Source organism: Aquarana catesbeiana, linkage group LG13, assembly GCF_042186555.1.
Source record: "Aquarana catesbeiana isolate 2022-GZ linkage group LG13, ASM4218655v1, whole genome shotgun sequence".
Classification (NCBI taxonomy): Eukaryota; Metazoa; Chordata; class Amphibia; order Anura; family Ranidae; genus Aquarana; species Aquarana catesbeiana.
In genome coordinates this window covers 157054036-157080065 of record NC_133336.1, presented here as the reverse complement: position 1 = coordinate 157080065, position 26030 = coordinate 157054036, and the positions used below count along the sequence as shown (strand labels likewise).

Below are 26030 nucleotides of genomic sequence, written 5' to 3'. Positions count from 1 at the left end.
AGACCGTTTCAGTAATCTTGACATTAGTGTATACCTAGAGTAGGGACAGTTCAGATAGCGTCAGTGTAGTGATGGTTGAACACCGTCTATTTGATTGCGCTACTGCCACTTTGATGCCATTTACTTCTGTGTGCGTTACTGCCAGTTTAACGCCATATCAGTTTAGCTCCATATAGTTTTGTGTCCGTTACTGCCAGCTTAACGCCATATTGTTTTATGTGCATTACTGCCAGTTTAACGCCTTATAGTTCTGTGCATCACTGCCTGTTTTGCGCATCGTATTGCAGTATATTATAGTGTATCCATGGAGTGTGTCTGTGTAGTGTGAGTACTCAAATTAAAGTGCACCAATCACCTCTTTACATTGATTAAAGTGCATCTACGTACAGATTTCAACTTCTTCTTTACATTTGCTTATAAGAACCCCCCTCCCTCCCAATAATGTCTGCGAGGACAACAAGGAGAGGCAGACGTTCCCTTGGCTCTGTAAGGGGGCCAGCAACAAATGTGTAAGGGGGCCACAGGCAAAGGTGGACATGGTGGTCAGTCCTCAGGCAGGGCATCAATTCCTCTGTTTAGTGAGTTTGCCCATGCTATCCAGCCGCAGCATGCAGAGGAGGTGGTGGACTGGCTTACTAAACCTTCCTCATCCTCCTCATCCTCTGTCACGTAAGCAGAGACAAGTGTGCAGTCCCCTGCAGTTGCCAGAGTGGATAAACCTGCCTCCTTGTCCACATCTATTCCTGCCATAGCCCCAACAGTTATTTGGCATTAGCCACTTGCTCCTTGATGATACCCAGCTATTACTGGATTCAGATGTTGTTTCTGAGGTTGAGGATGACAGGAACATGAGCCTAGAGAGAGGGAGGAACACTGGTAGACAAATTGGCATTCATGTTCCCCAAGCCGCAGTGTATTGCCAAGTTGTCTCCAGTGGTAATTACATACTTACATAGTTACATTATAGGTGAGGTTGAAAAAAGACACAAGTCCATCAAGTCCAACCTATGTGTGTGATTATGTGTCAGTATTACATTGTATATCCCTGTATGTTGTGGTCATTCAGGTGATTATCTAATAGTTTCTTGAAGCTATCAATGCTCCCCGCTGAGACCACCACCTGTGGAAGGGAATTCCACATCCTTGCCGCTCTTACAGTAAAGAACCCTCTACGTAGTTTAAGGTTAAACCTCTTTTCTTCTAATTGTAATGAGTGGCCACGAGTCTTATTAAACTCTCTTCTGCAAAAAAGTTTTATTCCTATTGTGGGGTCACCAGTACAGTATTTGTAAATTGAAATCATATCCCCTCTCAAGCGTCTCTTCTCCAGAGAGAATAAGTTCAGTGCTTGCAACCTTTCCTCATAACTAAGATCCTCCAGACCCTTTATTAGCTTTGTTGCCCTTCTTTGTACTCGCTCCATTTCTAGTACATCCTTCCTGAGGACTGGTGCCCAGAACTGGACAGCATACTCCAGGTGCGGCCGGACCAGAGCCTTGTAGAGTGGGAGAATATCGTCTTATCTCTTGAGTTGATCCCCTTTTAATGCATGCCAATATTCTGTTTGCTTTATTAGCAGCAGCTTGGCATTGCATGCCATTGCTGAGCCTATCATCTACTAGGACCCCCAGGTCCTTTTCCATCCTAGATTCCCCCAGAGGTTCTCCCCCCAGTGTATAGATTGCATTCATATTTTTGCCACCCAAATGCATTATTTTACATTTTTCTACATTGAACCTCATTTGCCATGTGGTCGCCCACCCCATTAATTTGTTTAGGTCTTTTTGCAAGGTTTCCACATCCTGCGGAGAAGTTATTGCCCTGCTTAGCTTAGTATCGTCTGCAAATACAGAGATTGAACTGTTTATCCCATCCTCCAGGTCATTTATAAACAAATTAAATAGGATTGGTCCCAGCACAGAACCCTGGGGAACCCCGCTACCCACCCCTGACCATTCCGAGTACTCCCCATTTATCACCACCCTCTGAACTCGCCCTTGTAGCCTGTTTTCAATCCATGTACTCACCCTATGGTCCATGCCAACTGACCTTATTTTGTACAGTAAACGTTTATGGGGAACTGTGTCAAATGCTTTTGCAAAATCCAGATACACCACGTCTACAGGCCTTCCTTTATCTAGATGGCAACTCACCTCCTCATAGAAGGTTAATAGATTGGTTTGGCAAGAACGATTCTTCATGAATCCATGCTGATTACTGCTAATGATATCGTTCTTATTACTAAAATCCTGTATATAGTCTCTTATCATCCCCTCCAAGAGTTTACATACTATTGATGTTAGGCTAACTGGTCTGTAATTCCCAGGGATGTATTTTGGGCCCTTTTTAAATATTGGTGCTACATTGGCTTTTCTCCAATCAGCTGGTACCATTCCAGTCAATAGACTGTCTGTAAAAATTAGGAACAACGGTCTGGCAATCACTTGACTGAGTTCCCTAAGTACCCTCGGATGCAAGCCATCTGGTCCCGGTGATTTATTAATGTTAAGTTTCTCAAGTCTAATTTTAATTCTGTCCTCTGTTAACCATGTAGGTGCTTCCTGTGTTGTGTCATGAGGATAAACACTGCAGTTTTGGTTACTGAAGCCCCCCGATTCACTCGTGAAGACTGAGGAGAAGAATAAATTCAATACCTTCGCCATCTCCCCATCCTTTGTAACCAGATGTCCTTCCTCATTCTTTATGGGGCCAATATGGTCTGTCCTCCCTTTTTTACTGTTTACATACTTAAAGAATTTCTTGGGATTTTTTTTGCTCTCTTCCGCTATGTGTCTTTCATGTTCTATCTTAGCCGTCCTAATTGCACCCTTACATTTCTTGTTGCATTCTTTATAAAGTCTGAATGCGGAGGATGATCCCTCAACCTTGTGTTTTTTGAAGGCCTTCTCCTTTGCTTTTATATGCATTTTTACATTGGAGTTAAGCCATCCAGGATTTTTGTTTGCTCTTTTAAATGTATTACCCAATGGGATACATTTGCTAATGCCCTTATTTAATATGCTCTTAAAGCAAACCCATCTCTCCTCCGTATTCTTTGTTCCTAATATTTTATCCCAATTTATGCCTTTTAGCAAGGTTTGTAGTTTAGGGAAGTTGGCTCTTTTGAAATTCAGTGTCTTTGTGTTCCCTTTATGTTTCCTATTTGTGTGATTTATACTGAAACTAATTGACCTGTGATCGCTGTTACCTAAATTGCACCGTATTTCCACATCCGTGATCAGGTCTGTATTGTTGGTAATCAGTAGATCCAGTAATGTTTTATTTCTAGTTGGTGCGCCTACCATCTGACCCATAAAATTGTCCTGCAAGACATTAAGGAACTGGCGAGCCTTAAATAAATGCGCGGTTCCCTCCGCCCAGTCTATGTCTGGATAATTAAAATCCCCCATTATGATAACACTTCCCATCCTTGCTGCTAATCCAATTTGTGATAGGAGATCCGTCTCCACGTCCTCCCTCAGGTTAGGGGGACTATAGCATACTCCCAGTATTATTTTCCCTTTAGCTTCATCCCTTTGGAGCTCTACCCATAAGGATTCCACCTCCTCTCTAGCTCCCTCAGTGATGTCATCTCTCACATTCGCTTGTACATTATTCTTGATATATAGGCATACCCCTCCCCCTTTTTTACCCTCTCTATCCTTGCGGTATAGGGTATACCCTTGAATGTTTGCCAGCCAATCATGAGAGCTGTTGAACCAGATCTCTGAAATTCTCACAAAATCCAAATCCTCCTTGTACAACAGTATCTCTAGTTCACCCATCTTGTCCGCCAGGCTCCTGGCATTGGTGAACATGCCACATAGTTTAGACCGGTCGCATATTGTCCTCGTATTGGGTTTCGAGATTGCAACTAGGACTTGCTACTATACTCACCTTGTGTTTTTGTGCTTTGGTTAACCTACCACTAATGCCCCCAATACTACCCTCTGGAATATCTTCGGCGCTGGCTATCTCTGTCTCTGGACCCTCCCCCCCATCGCCTAGTTTAAAAACCCCTCTAACTTTTTGCCCATCTTCCTTCCCAGCAGATCTGCACCCTCCTCATTTAGGTGCAGTCCGTCCCTTCTATAGTACCGGTTACCGACTGAGAAGTTGGCCCAGTCCTCCAGGAACCCAAACCCCTCCTTACTACACTAGCTCTTCAGCCACTTGTTTACTTCCCTAATCTCCCTCTGCCTTTCTGGTGTGGCTCGATGTACCGGTAGTATACCTAAGAATACTACCTTGGAGTTCCTTTTCCTCAATTTAGCTCCTAAGTCCCTAAAATCGTTCTTTAGGACACTCCATCTGCCTCTGACTTTGTCATTGGTGCCAACGTGCACCATGACAGCTGGGTCTTCCCCAGCCCCTCCCAGTAATCTGTCCACAAGATCCGTGATGTGCCGAACCCGAGCGCCCGGTAGACAACATACTGTTCGGCGCTTCAGGTCTTGGTTACAGATTGCTCTCTCTGTCCTTCTAAGAATTGAGTCCCCTACCACTAGAATCTGTCTTTCCTTTCCCTTTGCTGCCCCCCCACTCTCACTGGAGGAGTTCTTCCCCTGGCAGCTAGGAGAGTCCCTCAGCTCCAGCAGTGCTGGTCCCTGACTAGTTTCACCAATGTCACTCAATGGAGCGTACTTATTGGGATGCTCCAGTCCTGGATCGGCCTCCCTGGCACTTCCCCCTCTACCCCTCCTGACTGTCACCCATCTACTCTTTGCTAGTGCCTGCACCTCTTTGTCTCCACCCGCCTCTGTGCTGGCCCCTGCTGGCACCTGCCGTGTACATTTCTGGCTCTCCTTTAGTATGGAGGGACTTCTCAGTGCTGACAGTTGCTTCCCCAGATTCAGAACCTGGGCTTCCAGGGAAACAATGTGCTTACATTTTGCACAGCAGTATTCGCCCTCGATCGGATGATCAAGGAACGCATACATGCGGCAAGATGTACAAAGAGTCGCCTCTCCACACCCGCTGGGCATCGTACCTATTAAATTTAGTGAGGATTGGGGATTTTACCCTGTCCAAATTAGCTAGCTTCCTGGCACTAATACTCAAGACAATACACAGGTACACAACAAGACAATACCCAGGTACTCACAGACCTACATGCAATCGCAGAACAGTCGCAGACCTACGTGCACTCGCAATACTCAAGTATACAGTACACAATACACAAGTACTAACGATCCACACACACTACTCAGAAAACACTCAGGTACTCACACTACACAGGTACTATGACCCCTGTTATAACCTCCTGTTTTAAACTCTGGTTTTTAACTCACCACTTATACCAGTTCCACTTGGACAGAGTTCCACAGCCTCAGACTGAGCACGCTCAGAATGAGTTCTACACACAGTTATATAGGCACCTGTGAGCAATTAACCACCCCCCTTAATTGATAGCCTGAAGGAACCAGAGAAAAAAAAAAAAAAAGCTATTTAAAAAGTGACAGAAAAAGGTGATTGAAAAACTAAAAGGAAAAGCCCCAAAAATCCAAACCAACAAACAAAAAGCAAGACTTGTTCACTCTCCCTCTGGTTTTTAACTCACCACTTATACCAGTCCCACAGCCTCAGACTGAGCACGCATAATTACAGAGAACATTCATGAGAAGGGGATGAGCAGCAAATATGTCCATCTTTTCGTGTCAACTATGCATTTCCCACACAACAACTTAATTCATCTGTACAAGGATCAAATACAGTCATGGATTCGTGGAAAAGTCACCAACTGTCCTCGATCCATATCCATATTCATATTTGACGACATGGACAAGTTGCATCAAGGACTTATTGACACAATCAAGCCGTTCCTGGACTATTACGAGCAGTTAGATGGTGTGTCGTGCCGTAAAGCTATCTCCCTTTTCCTCAGCAATGCAGGAGGCGATGTTATCAACAGAGTGGTGCTGGGATCTGGAAAGAGGAGAGAGGATCTAGAGCTGCAGGATCTGGAGTCTGTGCTTTCTGTCGAATTATTAAACAACAAAGATAGTGGCTTTTGGCACAGCAGCCTGATTGACAAGAATTTGATTGACTTCTATGTTCTAGGTAATGATGAAGATGGAGGAGATGGAGATGATGATGAGGTCACTGATGTGACGTGGATGCCAGATAGAGCAGAGGAGGCAACTGAAGGTGAGGCAGCACAACCCCCAAGGAGGCCAACATCAAGAAAGAGTAGAGAGATGCCATCCTATTCTATCATATTCCGCAGCTGTTATCTCCTGGCCCACTCTCAAAAGCTCAGCTGTCTGGGCCTTTTTCAGCACACCTGTAGCAGATCGCACTGTTGCTATCTGCAAACTGTGTCTCAGGCACATCAAACGCAGCAAAAAACACCAACCATTTGGGTACCACATGCTTAACAAGGCATTTAACGTCCAACCACTCAGCCCATTGGCAAGAGCACCTAAAAGCCACACAAAAGGGGTGCAAATCTGTCCCTCCTCCTCCTTACTTCAGTCTGCCCCTGCGATACTGAGTAATTACCTTTCAGCAGCCTCCACTGACAGGGATGATGGTTTAGCACAGGGTGTCCCAGGTCCTAGCAGCACATCTGCCAGCAGCACACCACCAGCTGTAGACTGTAGCCGGAAAATTTCTCTACCCAATCTGCTGCAGCAGAAAAAAAAATAAAGTCCCTGCCACATGCCCAGCGTCTGAATGCAAGCTTGTCAAAACTGTTGGCCCTATAACTTCTGCCATTCAGCCTGATGGACTCTGCCCCCTTCCGTGAATTTGCACAATTTGCTGTACCACAATTGCAGGTTCCCAGTCACTACTACTTTTCACGTAAGGCTGTTCCATCTCTCTACCATCACGTGAAAGGGAATGTTCTGGCATGGTTGGGCAAGGCAGTCAACCGTAAAATCCACCTTACTGCTGACATGGGGTCCAGCAAGCATGGGCAGGGACGATATATTTAGTTCACAGCACACTGGGTAACTGGTGTTGCAGCATTTCCTAAGTACGTACCCAGGGTTGCAAGATGTACTAAAGCAGGCCAGAAGAGTCTGTAGCCATTTCAGATGGTCATACACAGCCAGTGCTTGGTTGGCTGAAATTCAGCGGGAAATCCACCTGCCCGTAAACCGCCTGATTTGCGACATACCCACCAGGTGGAACTCAACTTTGGGAATGCTGCAGTGGCTATACATGCAGCAGAGGGCCATCAAGGAGTACCTGTGCCAGTACGGCATGACAACAGGCTCAGGTCACTTTGGCTTTTTTTCCCCACGCCAATGGCTGATCATTAAGGATGCATGCACTGTATTGTCACCATTTGAGGAGGCCACAAGGATGGTGAACAGTGACAGTGCATGCGTCAGTGACACAATCCCTGTTGTGTTCCTGCTGGAGCAGACTCTGTGTAGCATTATGGACAGGGCCCTGGAGGCAGAGCAGCAGGTGAAAGAGGAGGACTTCCTTTCCTCTCAAGGTCCACTTTATCCATACACCAACATTCTTATGTCACAGAACACACAGGAGGAGAGAGGGGAGGAGGATAAGGAGGAGAATAAGGAGGATTCTGGCACTTTCATAGGCCTCCAAGAAGAGGAAGACATGCGTCAATCTGTAAGCGATGGCTTTCCAATCCCAGGACTATTGGGAGTAGTACGTGGCTGGGAGGAGGAGGTTCCAGATGCTGTCATCCTGAGTGACCCCGAGGAGCCTGCTTCTCAAGCCTCTGCAAATTTGAGGCGCATGGGCAACCTCATGCTTCAAAGCCTGCGAAAGGACCCAAGAATATGTGACATAAAGGAGAAGGATGATTACTGGTTGGCAACCCTCCTTGACCACCGTTATAAGGGGAAGGTCTCAGAACTCATCCCGTCCCCACAAGGGGTGCAGAAGATAAAATCTCTTGAGGACACGTTAAAGAGGATTTTATTGAATGTTTTTTCCTGACTCCAGTAAGTTACAGTGTCATGGTAAACGTAGTTTTGAATCTTCTGTTGGTCAAGAGAGGAGCGTTGGAGAAGGTGTCTGCCTAAATAAGGCAAGTCAGAATTTTATTAGTCCTCACCTTCCAGGGCTGTCAGCTTCCACATCCCATCTGCAGCGTCTGCATAACATGGGATGCTTACCTCGGGGCCAAAACAGAGATGGAGAGGTTTCCAGCTGACGATCCACTGACTTACTGGGTCATGAGAATAGGCCACTGGCCAGAACTTGCCCAGTATGCTATTGAGTTGTTGAACTGCCCTGCATCCAGCGTGCTTTCAGAACGGGCATTCAGTGCTGCAGGAGGTTTCGTTACTGATCATAGAATGCGTCTGTCCACAGTCTCCATGGACCGTTTGACTTTTATAAAAAATGAATCAGTCCTGGATTACCAGCTATGAAACCCCTGATGCTGATGTCACTGATTAAGACTTTTTGGGATGTGGAATCTCTGCAGGACTTCGAGGCTGCCTAGCTTTGAGGGTGTTCAATCATTTCATCTGGAAGAATGTTTTTGGTATAGGTTTCATGGGCACAATTAACACCCAAAGACCAATTATTCAGCACCTGTTTGACAGGTACATATCATTGCAATTTTTTACAGCAAGGCTAATTCTTGATTTCATCAAGAGTACCTCTATAGGGTTACGGTGGGAAGGCACCACCGACACCCAAAGACCAATTTTTATGCACTCGTTACTTCTAGCCAAAGTCAAAGTGACACCAGAACATATCCTGGGTCTTTTCCCTACTGTCAATCACAGCTAGTGAGCCAATGAGGAGAGTGAGCCATGCTGTGTGTGTGAAGAGACACACGAAGCGGCAGCTCAGGGGTGAGCCTGCTTCGGTGTCCCAAAACAAGCTGCTTGGAGGCACTAGGAGGGAGGGGCCTGCAGTGCCTGCATAGGACCTGAGAAGAGGAGGATTGGGTCTGCCCTGTTCAAAACCATTGCACAGAGCAGGAAAGTAGGACATGTTTGTTATTTTAAAAAGAAAAAATTAAGCTTTAATATTTAAGTCTGGCACTGTGGAGATATACGGTGTTTGATTTATTTATTGCCATTGCTACTTTTATTAATGCAAAAGCTTTTAAATTCACAATGGAAGTGTTCAGTTTTTTCTAAGTAAATATATAAGATTACTTTACCCTAGAGTGACAAATGACCATAACAACAACCAGAATATACTTCTACAAAACGTTGCCATTTTGTGTTTAAATTATCATTTTTTGTATATTCTATTCATTTCCTTCTTTTCTCCCCTTGTCAACCTTGCACATCTGAAAATTTCACTTTTTTCACTGTATCCAAAATGTATTTCTTTTTCATGTCCCAGGTGAAAGGAATGTCTGGGCTTTGAACCCAAAACATCTAGTTCTTTACATAGTGCCGTTGTCTGTGCCTGGAAACATGGCAAGTCAATTCATTTTTAGAAAATATTCAAAATGTTTTCAGCTTCCAGATGTTTTGATCTGTTCTAGCAAAATATTATTGATAATATACCAGTGCAGTATAAGGCTCAGTTTTAAATTTCAATGAAAGCATGACTTCAGAGTTCACAATGAAATACACATTTTGTGCTGTTTTGAAGGATTAAGTAACTCCAACTAAATTACAATCCAAAATTATCTAACCACCCAAGCCCTCTTCAAAGAAGGGGTGTCTCCTGGTTTTAAAAATATATACCATTAACATGGATTCTGCTGTTATAATTAACTGGGAGAAAGATCTTGGTAAGGAACTCACACGTGGCACTTTGCAAAGGGCAGGTACTAATATCTTTGCAACTACACACTGTACTGAACATTGAGGCAATGCCCTCAAAATTATAAACTATCCAAAATATATCTTAATCAATCAGCACTTTGTTCGGGCCAATGTGGAATGACAGGCAACCTCTTTCATCTTCTCTGAGAATGTAAAAGTGTGAGTTTTTGAAATGCTGTATTTTCAATAATCTCTAAAATGACTGGAATATTATCTAAACCCTCTTCACATCTAGCACTACTAAACATATATATATAGACAATGACCCTGTTAAATTTAGAATCATTGTATCACATACTGTATATTATTTGCATCCCGATTAGTCATCAGTAATAAATGGAAGGTGACCTCAACTCTCAACATTTAGGAAGTCATATACTGAATCAGCACCCATTATAATTATATGAGCTGGTTATAGCACATAATTCCCAGAATCTCAAAATATTTGACTTCTAATGGACAACCTAGGCCCAAAAGCTTGACACTACTGGAATACAATAACATGATTTGATTCAACCAAATAGCTGTATTTATGGCTTTACCTTATAGAAACCTTGTGCTGGAAACTTTCCTTTTCTTTTTGTTTACCTTTACGCCCCTCTTATTTGTTTTTTTTTCTCTTTGTTTACAATAGTATATACCAGGGGTCTCCAAACTTTCTAAACAAAGGGCCGGTTTACTGTCCTTCAGACTTTAGGGGGGCCAGACTGTGGCCATTGGAAGTAGAAAATGTCCCAATATCAGCGGGCGTAAACAATGCCCCATCTGTGGTGTCAATCAGAGGAATTATGCCCCATTGTTGGTGTCATTTGGTGGGAAGAATCATGCCCCATTGTTGGTGTCACTGGGAGGAACTGTGCCAGATTGTTAGTGTCATTGGGAGGAACTGTGCCCCATAGTTGGTGTCTTTGGGAGGAATTGTGCCCCTTCGTTGGCGTCAATGGGGAGGGTCATGCCTCAATGTTGGAGTCAGAGGATAAAATATAACCCCAAGGGCCGGATAAAAGCAAGCAAAGGGCTGCATTTGGCCCTTGGGCCACAGTTTGGAGACCACTGGTATATACTTTAAAAAACCTGATAAATGTGAGTCAGTTTTTTGTAGACATCTTAATTCTTGTTATTCTCAATGACTCAATGAGCCCATGTTGTGTCTATCTTTTTTCTTTGGTTCTATGTATGACATTTTGTACTGTTGTTTCTCTGAAGCACTAATAAAAATGTATTGAAAAATAAATTACAATCCAAAAGTTGTTACCACCCCATGTGGGATTTTTTAGGCATCAAAGTAAAAAAAAAAAAAAAAAAAACACAAATAAGTATAAAAGCACTGTCTTTATTACAAAAATATCATTTTATACCATACAAATATTTGTTAGGTTGATACAACAGCGATATAATAAATGAAAACCAGCATACACCGGGTTCTTGGTTTTGCTGCTGCCGGGAATGTTTGCAAATTTAGCAACTTACAGTAGCATCTGCGCTCTAAAGTTTCCTCTGAGTAGTGGAACTTTGCCTCGGAAACCTGCATGGCATGTCCTGCAAGAAAAACAAGCAGACCCACCCCAGGAGGATCACAGACTTCTTCCTTTAGTCTGTGAGTGGGAACAATCAAGATGGCATCGGATTGCTGTTCAGGGAGCCTAGTAGTCATGTATTTTTCATGTACGATTTTTCCATTTCTGCTTGTTCATTTTTTATGTCCCTTTTAGGTATGGGTGTTCCATTTGCCCCCCCCCCCCCCCCCCCTTTTTTTTTTTTTTTTTGTTGATTCATTATTGCGCTATTAGTGTCTTTTTTCATTCATTTCTTTTCCTTACAATACCAATTTGTTCCATGTTTTTATTTTCTAATTTTCCAATCTTATATTGGGAAATTACATTTATTATTTATTCAATTCAATATATTGATTATTTGTAATAGATTACCTAACAGCCATGTTAATATTTTTATAATTTTTTCTTTCATTGCTATGTATATTTTGTATGTACTGGTATAGATCTATTTGGGACATCTTGTGTCCGATTTAGGTAATGCTGCTTAGTATTGTTCAGTAATGTTTATTTTCTGTTTTGGTTTATCACCACTTGCTAGCACTATTTCACTTTAGTGCTGCCATCTAGTGTTTGCCATTATTATTGTTGATTTTCACATTGATGTTTTTAGCCATGTGACAGCACCAGATCCGATCATGTGATCGGGACTTGAGCTGAGGAGATTCGGTTTCCGTGACTACCCTCTCCCATCCTGTGCACCTTTTGGTGGTTGTTGATTGGGTCAGGGAGCCGGGACACCGCCCCTTCACACCACATCACATGACCAGGAAGTGATTCATTACCAGGAAGTGATGTCCACTATTGTTTGACCAGGAAGTGATGCATTACCAGGAAGTGATGTCTACTATTGTTTGCCATGCGGTGGGGAGGTCTCCAGGCATCAGTCTCACTATTAGACTGCGCTATTGGGTCCTACACTCACCGGCTGTTTTATTCATGATTCTGATTGGTCTAGCGATCAACAGGATCCAGTTCCTGATTACTTGACCTTTGTAGCTCCACTGTGATTGGCTATAGGGGTTATCTTATTGGATTAGATATTTATATATAGGAGCAGCGTGAAGGGAGAAGCTCATGCCCCTGTTGAAGACCCCCTTGGTCGAAACGCGTCGGGCGATCTCCCCTTCCTTACGCTGCTTAGATTTTATTTTAATTGTGATCACTTTTATCCATTTTTTGTATGGTATTTTTAGAAATAAAAATCCCTGGTTTACCTGCACTATGCAGAAGCTTTTTATTTTTTATTTGCATAGTATACCGATGCAAGAAACTGCCTTCCAGTAGCCCTACTTCCATCACGGGGTCTGGATCAAATCTGTCCCCGGCTTCTCCTTGGAACACATCCTTGAGGTCTATTGGCTGATATCCAGTTGGCGGCCCTTCCTGATGTTTCTTCACCTCACCAGAGAAGTCGAGAAGTGAGACAGAGGTTCCACCGTTCCGGATATCGTTTTCCAGCCTAGGTTTGGCTCCATGCACCATTGACTCCATGTCATATGACAGTGGAGTCCACGTCATCTGGTAAGAGTACCCATCTTATCTTACTTCCTGATGTTTTCATTCTGATGCCCCATATCGAGATGTTGGTTTACAGCTACGGAAGTTCTGTACCCCGTTGTTGACTCACAGTCACAGATCCACACCGTGCACCATTGACTTTATTTTCTAGTTTCACATCATTTTTTGGTCCATACCAGTTCCTCTTAATAATTTGAGTTTGGAATCATCCATTTACCATATGTGGACACTTTATACTGTGTTTGTTCATTTCATTTCACTTATGGTTTTTGCACATATGCTTTACTGTTCAGTACAGCATCTCTTACTTAATTGTTTCACTACACCCTAACTTCCTATTACTTCTTAGCGCTGCATTTTTTTCCCATTTACCAGTTATTGTTTGTCACAATGTATGCAGCTGCTGGCTCACATATATTTTATTTTTGCTATTAGAGCGCAGTGTTTTCTTATTCTCTTGTTCAGGGAGCCTCACTGATCCTCTACTGCCTGGGACTCCCAGGATCTTCCCTCTGACACTGAATTGGACATCATGAAGGTTCACCTCTCCTCCAGAGAAATCTTGAAGCGCTCAGCTTCTTCACCCTCCTGATCTCCAAACAATAAAGGGCACGTAATGAATTAGTGGTTGCCCACATGCAGAGGAAATCCAACAGCTTAAGAAGAAAAATTGCTGACCTTGAGGACAGATCAAGGAGGAATAATATATAGTTCAAAGGGATTCCTGAGTCAGTCACCAAAGTGAATTGATACCCTACTTCCAACAACTATTCACAAAATTGTTCCCAAATCAGAACCCGCAGGATTTTATCATTGATTGAATCCCAAGCACCTCCCTGCTTCGGTCCCCAGGAACATGCTGGCAAGAGTCCATTTCTTCCACGTGAAAGCACATACAATGTCAGCTGCCACTTGCCTGGAATTACTTTCTGAGCCATATGCACAACTTTCCCTCCTCACAGATATTTCCGCCTATACAGCTCAAAGAAGACGGGACTTTGCTCCTGTCACTAAGAACTTCAGGGAACACAATATTTCCTATTTGTGGGGATTTCCAACTAAGCTCCTAATCAGTTTCAGTCCTCACTCCTAAGAAAAGATTTAAACCGCTACATAATTGGGGCTAGCACCTCATGTATCTCCACAAAACCAAGGCAACAACTCTCCTTCCAGAACTCCCTCTAACTGGGTAACAGTAGAACGTGCCTGAATTTTTTTTCTCCTAGCCCCCTCCTCTTTACTGTTTTGCAATTAGAGTGATGCAGAACTTTCCTAATGCATGATTCCCCTACTAGACATTACACTGATCCTGGTTTATGTCTGCACCCCAGATGAGTTGTGTGCCACACACACCTAGGCAAATTGTTTTCTTGTTTGTTTTATTTGTTTTGTTGTTTGTTCTGCTGTTTACATCTGTATGTACAAGATGGTACAGGGTACACTGTCTTATAAGTTATTGCACAATGGTACACAGGCTCTGGCCACATGTCCTCAACTATACAATGACTCATGGTTACAGCATGTCTTTATACAGCATTTTACACCCTTATTATGCCAATTAAAATCACATCCATCAATGCTAAGGGGCTTAACAGCCCCCAAAAATGAGCTATGCTCTGGAAAGAAGCTTTGTTGCAAAAAAAAGTGATATACCGGTATTATGCATACAGAAAACGCATTTTCATAATGATAAACCCCCCAAATGTCAGCACAAGTCGTTTTCACAATACTTTTTTGCTAACGCTCATAAGAAAGGTAATGGGGTCATGATAGCCCTACGCAACAATTTGCCTTTTCAACTCATACATGTGGAAACACCAAAGGAAGATTTATCATCCTTTCAGTCCTTATTGACAGCCAAAAGCTTACTAATTAAAAAAAACTAATATTTAAAAACTGCTCTCATTTTCTCATCATTCTACAGAGCCCACACAAAGATAGAAAGCCTCTCCTTTCTGTGCACATGCAGAAGAAGGAGCCGACTGGTTGGTAAAATTTGCAGTGGCAGCTGTGCCATAGGCCATCCAATATGGCTCTGGAAGGAGTTTTGACAGATTGCATGTGGTTGTCGGTTCACACATTGTTTTTGTCGCATTAAGAGAATTCATCGCTTCCTGGGGACATCCGGATTGGTGAAACATCTAATTATATGCTCTTTACCCCTGCAAGGGTGAGGGCTCCTGGTGAGTGTACACACTTGAGGGGGAGCACAAGGAGTCACCTTATTTTTAATGCACTTGGTCACTTTATTTTTTGCACAAGAAGTCACTTTATTACTGCACAGAAGAGGATATAAAGTTGCCATTTTTTGGATACCAGCACAAGCACTTTGCATGGAAACATGCATATGGGACACTGAAAGGATTTGTATACTGCCATATGGACTTTTTTCTTTATAGTATCATATATATTTCAAAATAAATTTTTCATTATTCATTCACTTTTGTTCTCATCAACTACTTTAGACACTTTATACTGTAAATTAAGGAATTATTTATTATCTGATGGAATCTGTTATGTCACTTATTATTGGATGGTATTATACATATTTTTATGTCATATTCTCTGATGAGAAAGATTCTTTCACTCAGAAGAAGCCCTTTATATGCTCCTTAATGCAATACATTTCACATTTGGTTGGAACTTTGATGCCATTTCCACCAGGGTTGTATTAATATATACCCATTTCTGATGAATTTTTCCCGTTTATCAGAGGTGATATTAGATCACCTCCTAGCAGCGCCATTTTCCTGTTCTTATCACGCTAAAGCTTACTATTGTTAACCTATATGCCCCTAACACACATCAAAAAATTCTATACATCTCATGAATAAAATAATCATGTATAAGTGTAAAAACGTAATAATCTGTGGGGACTTTAATGAAATTATTGACCCTACATTAGACTCAAATCCTGGCCTATGCTCTCTCCTCAACTCGGAAGACTTATTTGATGTTTGGCGATGTTTCCATGACTCGGAAGAGGACTATATGTTCTATTCCTCCTCTCAGAAGGCTTATCCAAGAATAGATCTGTTCCTTGTAGATAAATATATTATATATATATATATATATATATATATATATATATATATATATATATATATATTGTGGGAAGATTAGCTCGTGGGGATCACCTTTTCTGAAGGACAGTCAGGAAATGGGCACTTTCTTAAAAATCTGGCGGATGCCAGGTTTATTTACAGGAGGTTTGCAAAATAAAAATAAACAAAACAGTAAAGTAAATCCTTGCCATCCGGCGCTAACTAAACAAACATTCTCCTCTCTAGACAGTGTGGGGCTGGTCCCCGTCACCCACAAAACATGCAGTAAAGCAAACCTTTCTAGTCCAATAGCCAGACCTCCTCTCACTCAGGTTCCTTCCTGAGTCTCAAAACCAGAGACCTGTTGAGCTCTCTTCCTGGTTATTTAAAGTCCACGTGAGTGGGGGCTCAAGTGGACCAGAACATCCGGACCGGAACCTAGCCTGCCACAGAAGCTGGAAAAACCCGGGCCGAATTCTGGTTCAATCCCTAACAGAACGAATGCGAGGTGAAATGTAGCGATTATATACTATATCACCTCGCATACCTAAAGCAGTACTCTCTATTGAGCCTAGACTGCTATTATGTGGTGACATCAAGCTTCATAGCTCCACCCTATGCTGGCGTTTCTCCATAAGAGTCTTCGGCTAGGAAAGGAGGAACCTACACTGCATGTGAAGGATCACAGCCTGTATCAACGGATCAGCTGCTCTTCTAATCAGCTGTTCCAGCTTGCGGGACTTCTCCACATCGCCATCTTGATGTTAGTATGCAGATGGATATCTGAATAGGAGGACCCCATCGGCCGTTCCTGACTGAGGGATTCACTATATCTGAGCCTGCAAGACCCCCGTAATAGGGGTCCCACATATCTGGTAAGCGGCCGCCCTTTTTTCGTTTTACCCTGAAATCCTAGCACTTACTGAAGGAACCTTTCTATCAAGGAAAGCACCTATTTGGATTATAGGACGTTTTAAAAATTGCCTTTGTTTTCCTTTTTTCACTCACTCCACAAGGGGACTTTCTTCTTATTATTATAAGTGTTTTACTTGTTTTTTTTGCCTAGGCACTATTTACGCACACACCCAGGCTAAAAGTTTTTTGTAGTCGGGTGGTTTAGACAATAGTAGCGCACTTGAGTCCCTATAAACATCTTCTCAAGACCTCCCACTCTCAAGCTCCCTTGTCTCCTCCTTCCATGCTGGTCTCCAGGATTTCTCCAGAGCCTCTCCCATCATCTGGAATGTAAAGTAGTGAGTGTACAGCTTGTATAACAGTGTAAATTTGCTGTCCCCTCAAAATAACTCAACACACAGCCATTAATGTCTAAACTGCTGGCAACAAAAGTGAGTACACCCCTAAGTGAAAATGTCCAAATTGGGCCCAATTAGTCACTTTCCCTCCCCGTTGTAATGCGACTCATTAGTGTTACAAGTAGTCAGGTCTGAATGGGGAGCAGGTGTGTTAAATCTGGTGTTGTCACTCTCACTTTTATACTGGTCGCTGAAAGTTCAACATGGCACCTCATGGCAAAGATCTCTCTAAGGATCTGAAAAACAGAATTGTTGCCCTTCATAAAGATGGCCTAGGCTATAAGAAGATTGCCAAGACCCTGAAACTGAGCTGCAGCATGGTGGCCAAGACCATACAGCGGTTTAACAGGACAGGTTCCACTCAGAACAGGCCTCGCCATGTTCGACCAAAGAAGTTGAGTGCATGTACTAACCATCATATCCAGAGGTTGTCTTTGGAAAATAGACATATGAGTGCTGCCAGCATTGCTGCAGAGGTTGAAGGGGTGGGAGGTCAGCCTGTCATTGCTCAGACCATACTCTGCACACAGCATCAAATTGGCTGTTGTCCCAGAAGGAAGCCTCTTGTAAAGATGATGCACAAGAAAGCCCGCAAACAGTTTGCTGAAGACAAGCAGACTAATGCCGTGTACACACGAGCGGAATGTCCGACAGAAAAAGTCTGACGGGAGCTTTTTTTGTGTATGCCCCATCTGACTTTTTACGTCGAAAATTTAGACGGCCCTAGAAAGAGAACATGTTCTATATTTTTCCGACAGAACCAATTCCTATCGGGAAAACCGCTCGTCTGTATGCTGTTCCGACATACCAAAAACAACGCATGCTGTGAAGCAAGTTCAAAACGGAAGCTATTGGCTGCTGGCTATTGAACTTAATTTTTCTAGTCCTGTCGTATGTGTTGTACGTCACCGCATTCTTGATGGTCGGAATTTGGTGTGATCGTGTGTACGCAAGACAGCTTCACAACGTTTGTGAGTACACCCCTCACATTATAGATACTGTATATATATATATATAAACCGTCCAGAGGGTGAGGTGCACAACAGTCACAGTTGGTTGTGCTTAGCAATCAAGCCTTCCCACAGGCTTTGATACAGAAGAAATTCAGTAGATGGGATTGCTGCACAAACGATTTATTTAAAAGATATTCATCAAAAGGACATCAACATGAAATCCGACAATCAGGCATACATGATATGTAAACATTTTCAGGCTATTCTGGATCACGCCCTTCTTCAGAAAATCATGCCTACCTAGTGGACATACATACAACAATATATAGTCCACTATCAATTCATTAAACAATTAAACAATCAATTAGAATAGACAATAAATTTCTCTGAAACCAATCTGACATAAAGACATTGAAATAAATCATCAATTTTAAATACATATTCTTTCTGTGATCTTGGAAACAAAAGTCACGGGTAGAGATCAATGAAGCTCACACTTTATGGAATATAATAATCAGGAATCCTAGGAAAACATGAAATAATAAAAATAAAAATAAAATGAAATAAAATAAAATTATAATAATTATGTTAACAAGTGACATGGCCGCCCATATGCATGCACGTGTATACGTCACCACATGCACATAACAATACACACGGACACCATACCACATATAGAAAATGGAGTCTTCCGATATGTATATGTGTAACTCCGTGCATGCACTTGGATCGCACCAACAGTCGGCCACATACAAAATGATCTGTCAAAAAAATAAATTGATAAAAGAAAACTATTTTATCTAAAGAGAATATACTGTATGAAAACATATAAAAGCATCCATCACCATTTGAGGATATTGTTTATTCAAAGAAATAAATATAAGTCAAAGTTGGAGTTTAACAACTTCGGCTGGAGTGTATCCAATCGATGGATCCAGCTGACTTCTCTCTTTCTCAGAGCCATTTCCCTATCGCCTCCACGTCTGTTTTTAGAAATACCGTCTATCACCATGAATTTTAGCTGTGACACTGTATTATGTCCTTGCTCCACAAAATGTCTGGCCAAAGGAAGTTTAACAAGTTTGTCCCTGATCGAATATTTATGACGAGCCAAGCGATCCTTTACCCTTTGTGTGGTCTCCACACGGGCATTTTATTATATACACCACATAGGATGATTGCCAAGATTAATCATTGCCATGATTATAACCTCTAAGAGGGTGAGGGAAACTTTTCCCTTTTATCATGCATGAACATTGAATGCAACAAAGGCATGGAAATGAGCCTGTGTTTTTGGGGCCCAAAAATGTTACCCTAGGGGTGGGTATTGAATATTGATCAGATTTTACCAATGTGTCCCGAATCGTTCTACCTCGTCGATATGATGGTAATGGGGGATCAATAAATTCAGGAACCAAAGGAAAAGCATTCTGTAACAAAGACCAATGTTTTTTAATGATATTGTTAATCTTATATGAAAAGGGATGGAATTGTGAAATAAACGGCATTCTACGACGGGGAATAGATTTAAAAACCCTGGGAGGGTGAAAGCTGGAAAATAACAATGACTGGATGAGGTCAGTAGATTTTCTATATATATCACTGACTATATGTCCATCCTTAATAGATAGGAGTGTATCCAAGAATGGAACTGCCTCTGAATTGATCACCATATTGAATTTCAAGCCGGGAACCAGTGAATTTAAATAGTAATTAAACAGGGACAATGAATGAAAGTTCCCAGTCCATATAGTAAAGGCATCATCAATGAACCTGTACCAAGCTGTACAGTGATCATTGAATAATGTAAAGTGACAAAAAATATATATAGTGTAGCGCTGTGTGTGTAAATGGTAAAGGATATAAAAACAGTGGGCTAGGCTCGAGCCATCTCTTAATGGCCAGCAAATAGACAGAAAATACTTCAAAATTAAATAAAAAGGTCTCTGAGGGTCAACTGGTGAAAACAACGATGGAAAGCTTCTGGTAGATGAAAAGGTAGAGCACCAAAATGAAATGAGACGTCTAAATATTAGACAGGACCATCACCAGAGTATCTGAGGAGGCTTACCGGAAGCAGGGGACTTGAAAAGACATACGTCTTACAAGTCTCAGAAAGCTTAATGAGCCGCCAGGGCTGGCAAGATGGATCATCGGGTGTCCACAACTTCAAATGGGGGGGAAAGGAAAATCCTTGCACAGCCGGCAAATCAGCAGCACCTCCTCTTTGAGCAAAGAGGAGCCTCCTCAGATACTCTGGTGATGGTCCTGTCTTATATTTAGACGTCTCATTTCATTTTGGTGCTCTAAATTTTCATCTACCAGAAGCTTTCCATCGTTGTTTTCACCAGTTGACCCTCAGAGACCTTTCGGTGGTGGTTTTTGATTTTTATCAGGAACACATTTTCTAATATTTATGGACTCTTTTGGCTGAACTTTTATCTATATATAATTTGTTCTTGTTCACCATTAATCACTGGTTTGTTGTAATTATTATAATTTACATGTCATTTTATAACATATAGTGCACTTTTGATTGTATTGAGTCACTTTTATTTAATTTTGAAGTATTTTCTGTCTATTTGCTGGCCATTAAGAGATGGCTCGAGCCTAGCCCACTGTTTTTATACCCTTTACCATTTACACACACAGCGCTACACTATATATATTTTTTGTTAATTTACTTCTACCTGTGTCTTAGAGGTGTGTTAGCTGCTTATTGTGTAACCATCTTTATAACACCATCGGAGCAGCGCTGTACTTATTCCCTATCGATTCCAATAATGTAAAGTGGAATATGAAAGGTTGTTCTATCATATCCATAAATGCATTCGCATAAGGAGGTGCAACATTGCTACCCATTGCTGCTCCAGCTAGTTGTAAATAATAAATATCTTTAAATAAGAAGACATTTTCTTCTAATACAATGGCCAATAATTCTAATAAAAAAGAAATTTGAGCAAGGGTATATTTTCGTGAATTAATTAACAGACGCTTACAGGCCTCTATTCCTAACTTGTGTGGAATGGCTGTATATAGATGTAGTGGTCACATTTTGCTAAATGATTAATGTTATGTTATAGCTTGGTATTTGGCGCCATCTAGTGGCCAAAATATGGAATGAACTGCATTTTATTTCATTATTCAAGAAGATGACAGGAAGTGTTTTGTTTTGTTTACTTTGGACATTAACTTGACCTACCCACAATGCCTATGACCTCCCATGAGCACCAAGAGAACTGAACTGCATTGTGGGAAGGCTATAAAAGGCCCCGGAGTGGCCATCTTAGCTCTCTTGGGAACGCATGGCCAGCCTGTGAGGATCTGTGTGAAGGTCTCCAGCGAAGTGCGGCCTACCCTGTGCGGAGCAGAACAGCAACTTTGATCCTAGGTTACATCACAGCGTGCTGGAGCAGCAGTGTGATCGATCCAGAGACCCTGGAAGGAGGTAACTGAGGACTATGGTCGTCTGTTAGCAGCCTTTGATGCTGACCTACATCACAGTGTGCTGGAGCAGCAGTGTGATCGATCCAGAGACCGTGGAAGGAGGTAACCGAGGACTCCCGGTCGTCTGTGAAACGGGACAGAATGACAGCATGGCCGCAGTGAATGAACTGAGATATTGTGGAGGCATCCATCTACCTGGACCCAGTGTGGTGAGAGGGCTGTTGCCCAAAAGTTTCCTTGATGCACTTTTACAGACCTGCATTTATAATACAGTGTTGCTGGGACCTGTAGTCCCACAGAGGAAACTCAAAGGATTAAGACTGAGTTCAAAATAGGCCTCAAGCCTGTACTTCATTATAATCCTGATACTGTGTTATTGGCACCAGAGATAGTTGCAGTGCTGCTGTACCACAACATTAGTTCAACATTCAGTTTGATTTGACCTGGGAGTTGTTAACCACTGGATTACAAATTAATTTACACATAGCTAGCAGAAGAAAGAAGAAAAGAAGGACTGCCTCTGTTAACGCAAGGTCTTGCATTCTAATGTTTCACAGGGTTATTGTAATATCAAGCAGTGGGAGCTCCCTAGGGATTGGGCTATGATTTGTTAAAATAGCATTTGCCTTTTCTACAGTTACAGAGCGTGCTGAGAGTGGGACAGTGACCATAGTGAAGTCAGTTCACTCTGTCATTGTTCCCATCTCATAAACGCATTGCTAAGAGGTTAATTTAAACACTTTCCATTTGTGTAATACTCTATTGTGAATTTAATCAGTTGGCTGTCACACTACGTTGGTCTGACAGTACAACTGCTGTACTCATTATTTTGAAGTAAATAAAGTAAAACATTATTCTTGTTTAAGTATTCCTGTGTGGAGTGTTGCTTCCTTTGAATTGCTGACCAGGTGGAAGCTGGAGATTAATGGTAAAGACAAAAAGGTATATTATATTGTATATTGTAAAATTGTCTTTAAGTTTCTACCACACACTACATTACACCACAGCTGTGTCAAGGGGACTGAGCCAAGTTAAGGGGGTGTGATAGCAGAGCACAGGCCCAATCAAAACCAGCAGCTCCTTCGGGGGGTCAGTGCTACATAGATTTGCAACATCCCATGTGACCAGCAGTGCATCAGGTGGAATAATTAAAGGCTGAATTTTGCTTAAAAAATCTTGCGTATCCCTGATATATGAACGGGTCTGTGTTATCAGTGGAGTCAAACACTTGTCAAGATATTTAGCTAAAGGCATGGTGACTGATGCAGTGCTGGACACAATGGGTCGACCTGGGGGATTAATAGGGTCTTTATGTATTTTAGGAAGTACATAAATAATCTGAGTCACTGAATTTTCTGAAATTAAATAAGTTTGTGTATTTACATCTATAATATTATTTTGTACTGCTTGACTGACCACTTTTTGAATCCTATTCAGAACACGTGTAGTGGGATTAACTTCTAGACATTTATATACCTGAGGATCCGCCAACTGCCTATGAATTTCCCTCTCATACTGTATGGTATTCATTATCATGATCGAGCCGCCTTTTTCGGCCGACTTGATCGTGATCTCTTTACGTGAAGCCAAGGAGGAAATAGCCAGGATTTCCTCTTGTGTCATGTTATTAGGAATATTGTCCCTCTTATCATAAGTATGTAAAAATTAATTAATATCCTCATCTACCTTATTGATGAATAATTCAGCGAAGCAACCAAAGAGTTATTTAAGGGAAAGAAGTGGAATGTTATGCAATGGCCAAGTCAGTCACCTGACCTGAATCTGATTGAGCATGCATTTCACTTGCTGAAGACAAAACTGAAGGGAAAATGCCCCAAGAACAAGCAGGAATTGAAGACAGTTGCAGTAGAGGCCTGGCAGAGCATCACCAGGGTTGAAACCCAGCATCTGGTGATGTCTATGCGTTCCAGACTTCAGGCTGTAATTGACTGCAAAAGATTTGCAACCAAGTATTAAAAAGTGAAAGTTTGATGGATGATTGTTAATCTGTCCCATTGCTTTTGGCCCCTTAAAAAGTGGGAGACACATATACAAACTGTTGTAATTCCTACACTGTTCACCTGATTTGGATGTAAATACCCTCAAATTAAAGCTGAAAGTCTGCAGTTAAAGCACATCTTGTTCGTTTCATTTCAAATCCATTGTGGTGGTGTATAGAGCCAAAAAGATTAGAATTGTGTCGATGTCCCAATATTTATGGACCTGACTGTATGTATATTTATATTTATGAAAACCATTCAATCCTGATATACTGACGGCTCTCATTTCTTGAGGCCCAAAAATGCTAGGACATGAGGACAGTACAAATATCCCCCAAATTACCCCTTTTTGGAAAGTAGACAGTCCACAGTATTTAGTAAGAGGCATTGTGAGTTATTTTAACTGGTTCCCGACCAGCGCACGCCGATTTACATCGGCAGAATGGCACGGCGGGGCAAATGGGCGTACCTGTACGTCCTATTAAATTTTCCGCCATGCCATCGCGTGCGCGCCGCCTGGGACCTCCGTGAGTCGGGTCGTGGGTCCCGCGGACTCGATCGCCGCGGGGATACCTGCAATCACCTCATGAAGAGGAAGAACGGGGAGATGTTAATGTAAACAAGCATCTCCCCGTTCTGCCTAGTGATATTGTCACTGATCTCTGCTCCCTGTGATTGGGAGCAGAGATCAGTGACGTGTCACACGTAGCCACACCCCCCTACAGTTAGAATCACTCCCCAGGACATACTTAACCCTTACACTGTCCCCTAGTGGTTAACCCCTTCACTGCCAGTGTCATTTACACAGGATTCAGTGCATTTGTATAGCACTGATTGCTGTATAAATGACAATGGTCCCAAAAATGTATCAAAAATGTCCGATGTGTCCGCCATAATGTCGCAGTCATGATAAAAATCGCTGATCGCGGCCATTACTAGTAAAAAAAAAATATTAATAAAAATGCCATAAAACTATCCCCTTTTTTGTAAACACTATAACTTTGGCGCAAACCAATCAAACGCTTATTGCAATTTTTTTTTTACCAAAAATATGTAGAAGAATATGTATCGGCCTAAACTGAGGAAAAAAAATGTTTTTTTTATATATTTTAAGGGGATATTTATTATAGCAAAATGTAAAAAATAATGTGTTTTTTTCAAAATTGTCGCTCTTTTTTTGTTTATAGCTCAAAAAATAACAACCGCAGGGGTGATCGAATACCACCAAAAGAAAGCTCTATTTGTGGGAAAAAAGGACGTCAATTTTGTTTGGGAGCCACGTCGCACGACCGCGCAATTGTCAGTTAAAGCGGCACAGTGCCGAATCGCAAAAAGTGCTCTGGTCTTTGGCCAGCAAAATGGTCCAGGGCTTAAGTGATTAAGTTGTAATTTTTTGTCACAATTTTTTGGATAATGAAGGAATTAAAAAAAATGTAAAATGTTCACATTTTTTTTTACATACTGTCACCATTGCAGTACAGCATCATCATATAACTGGTGTGGCAGTGATCAGAGACACTGGTGACAGTATGTAAAAAACAGTTTTTATTCATTTTTTAAATGGTTTCTCTTTTCATTAAATTTTTTTTTTTTAAGTTTTCTTTACATACTGTGACCAGAGCAATACAGTGTTGCCATAGTAACACTGTACTACTCTGGGGAGGTGATCAGTATTTTTTTTTTAAACATTATGATTGCTTATAACAGTGAGTTTCACTGTCTTAAACAACCATTTTGTTTCTGAATGAAAACTATTCATTTAGGCTGGGTTCACACTGACGCACTGAGCAGCTCACAACAGGGGTCCCTGTTCACTGTTTCAGGTCCGATTTCAGTTAAAATTTTTAGCTTAATCCAGACCTGAAATGGACCAGAAGATGTACAGGACCCCTGTGCAATTTGCTTGGGCGCCGCTCTGGAGATGTGTGAACTGGCTCCATAGAGAGCCGGTCACAGTCTCCTGACATGCGAATTGAATGCATTGAATGCATCCAATTTGCAATAGTGTGAACCCAGCCTTATGCCCTGTACACACAATAGGATTTTCCGATGGAAAATGTGTGATAGGACCTTGTTGTCAGAAATTCCGACCATGTGTGGGCTCCATCACACATTTTCCATAGGAATTTCCGACACACAAAGTTTGAGAGCTTGCTATAAAATTTTCCGACAACAAAATCTGTTGTCAGAAATTCCAATCGCGTGTACACAAATCCGACGCACAAAGTCCCACGCATGCTCAGTATAAATTAAGAAACGAAAGCTATTGGCTACTGCCCCGTTTATAGTCCCAACGTACGTGTTTTACGTCACCGTGTTCAGAGCAATTGGATTTTCCGACAACTTTGTGCGACCGTGTGTATGCAAGACAAGTTTGAGCCAACATCCGTCGGAAAAAATCCATGGATTTTGTTGTCGGAATGTCCAATCAATGTCCGACCGTGTGTACGGGGCATTAGTGTTTACTATTGTTATTA

At 41.9% G+C, this 26030-nt stretch overlaps 1 protein-coding gene across 1 annotated transcript in view; it reads left to right on the top strand.

Moving 5' to 3' along the window:
• LOC141116555 (torsin-1B-like) overlaps window positions 1-26030 on the top strand; it is a 149956-nt gene that overhangs the window by 4736 nt on the left and 119190 nt on the right. The window contains exon 3 of the mRNA XM_073608953.1: window positions 5593-6147. Coding sequence (XP_073465054.1) covers window positions 5593-6147 — 555 coding nt within the window. The remainder of the gene's footprint in view (window positions 1-5592; window positions 6148-26030) is intronic.